This window comes from Humulus lupulus, chromosome 5 (assembly GCF_963169125.1).
Source record: "Humulus lupulus chromosome 5, drHumLupu1.1, whole genome shotgun sequence".
In the NCBI taxonomy this organism is placed as follows: domain Eukaryota; kingdom Viridiplantae; phylum Streptophyta; class Magnoliopsida; order Rosales; family Cannabaceae; genus Humulus; species Humulus lupulus.
Window position 1 is genome coordinate 222,120,627 of NC_084797.1, and position 1,628 is coordinate 222,122,254.

Below are 1,628 nucleotides of genomic sequence, written 5' to 3' on the forward strand. Positions count from 1 at the left end.
CAAAGCTTTCGGAGCCTTTGTCTTTTACATTTGCTAAAAGAAATGCTTTTACATTTGCCATTTTTTTTGTTTCCCTACATTTTAACTTTACCCAGGCATTTTTTTTTTTATTTCACTCCATTTTAACTTTACCACTTTCTAACTTTTTAGGTTACCTATTATAATACTTTTCCAATTAGCTTATAATTATGTATTATATAAAGATGTATTTGGTGTAGTGCTTGTAAACCGTTATATAAATATATATATAAAATATGTTATAATTAATTCACTTGCTAAGAACAAAAACGCCCTTATCGATGGGGGCAAAATTCATGCCCTTGCCGGTGGGGCCAAAAATCATGCCCTAAAAAAAATTCCTATATATATACTAACTATTAACGAGAATACTTTCTTTGGGATATGTGTACCTTCTCTTATATCATATAAAATAGAGATTCTGTATGGAACAGTCTTATTATATATAACATTTTAGAAATAATGGTGCTTGTTAGTAAGATCTTATATAGCTAATTCACTTTTCCATCGTACAAACACCTATAGTAGTTTTTAAATAGTGTGTTGAATTAGGAGAGAGACGTGATGATCAAGGATAGATCGGTGAGTACTCATATGAATAAAAACAAAAGGAACCATCAATAAAAAATAATTTATTAAAAATAAATCTTGTTATCATGGCATGAGATGAGCCAAAATCACCAATAAAAATAAAATTACAGATACGTGCTGCAGGAAACAAAATAAGAAAAATCAAAGATACACACAATTAATGAGAAAAATAGTGTACTTGGGTACTGATCATGATAGTGATAGTGATGAAATCCAAATATTCTTAAGGGCATTGGAAGCCAGAAGGAACGCCCTTGCCACAGTAGTTAAGAAGTAAGCTCAATGAAACTGGAACATTAAGGTTGATGCCTAAGATATTAGCTTTAATGGCAGTGCAAAGGCAAACAGCAGCTTCGAGATCAACTAGACCTCCGATAAGAGAACAACAAGGGGTCTTGGGTGGGGCCCCAACAACAAGGTGCACCAAGTCATTCAACAAATTTGCACACACTCCTAGCTTAAGGGTGTCCATAGGACACTTAGCCTTAGAGTAAGGGGCAGGGACAGCAGGGGCTGAAGGGTTCTTGGGGTGGTGTTTGTGAGGTGGTGGTGGGCATGGCACATAGGTGGAGCTAACCATGGTGAAGAACACCAAGTTGAGGGAGAGAAGGAGAGCAATGGAAGCTTGAGCCCTAGAAGCCATACTTTTTTTTTTAAATGCTCAATCAAATATTGCTGAGGATTCAATTCAAAGAGAGAGAATTCAGCTCTTGGTGAAAATGTGTTTGATTGATAGAAAATGTGGGGAAGTAATTTTTGTTTTTATAGATGCTTATTCTTGTTTTAGTGTGAAATAATTAGATGGTACATGAATATTAATCAAAACTATTATTAATGGGCATGTGGATAGGGAATAATACCCGGCACCAACCTGGCATTGCAACTTGGAGCAATGATCATAAGTTTTGGAGTTTTGTGTGGTTGGATTGTCAAATTTTGTGATGCCTTTTGATTATTTGTAGTCTAACACATGAATTATATGGTACTTAATTTTATAGTATTTAAGTAAATTAATTATG

General features: G+C 34.4%; 1 protein-coding gene across 1 annotated transcript; it reads right to left on the bottom strand.

The window, feature by feature from the left end:
- Window positions 1-630: 630 nt before the first annotated feature.
- Window positions 631-1,352, bottom strand: LOC133833997 (14 kDa proline-rich protein DC2.15-like). The gene has a single exon (XM_062263541.1). It carries the CDS (start codon window positions 1,250-1,252, stop codon window positions 833-835), a length of 420 nt encoding a protein of 139 aa, XP_062119525.1. The 5' UTR covers window positions 1,253-1,352; the 3' UTR covers window positions 631-832.
- Between the last annotated feature and the right edge of the window lie 276 nt (window positions 1,353-1,628).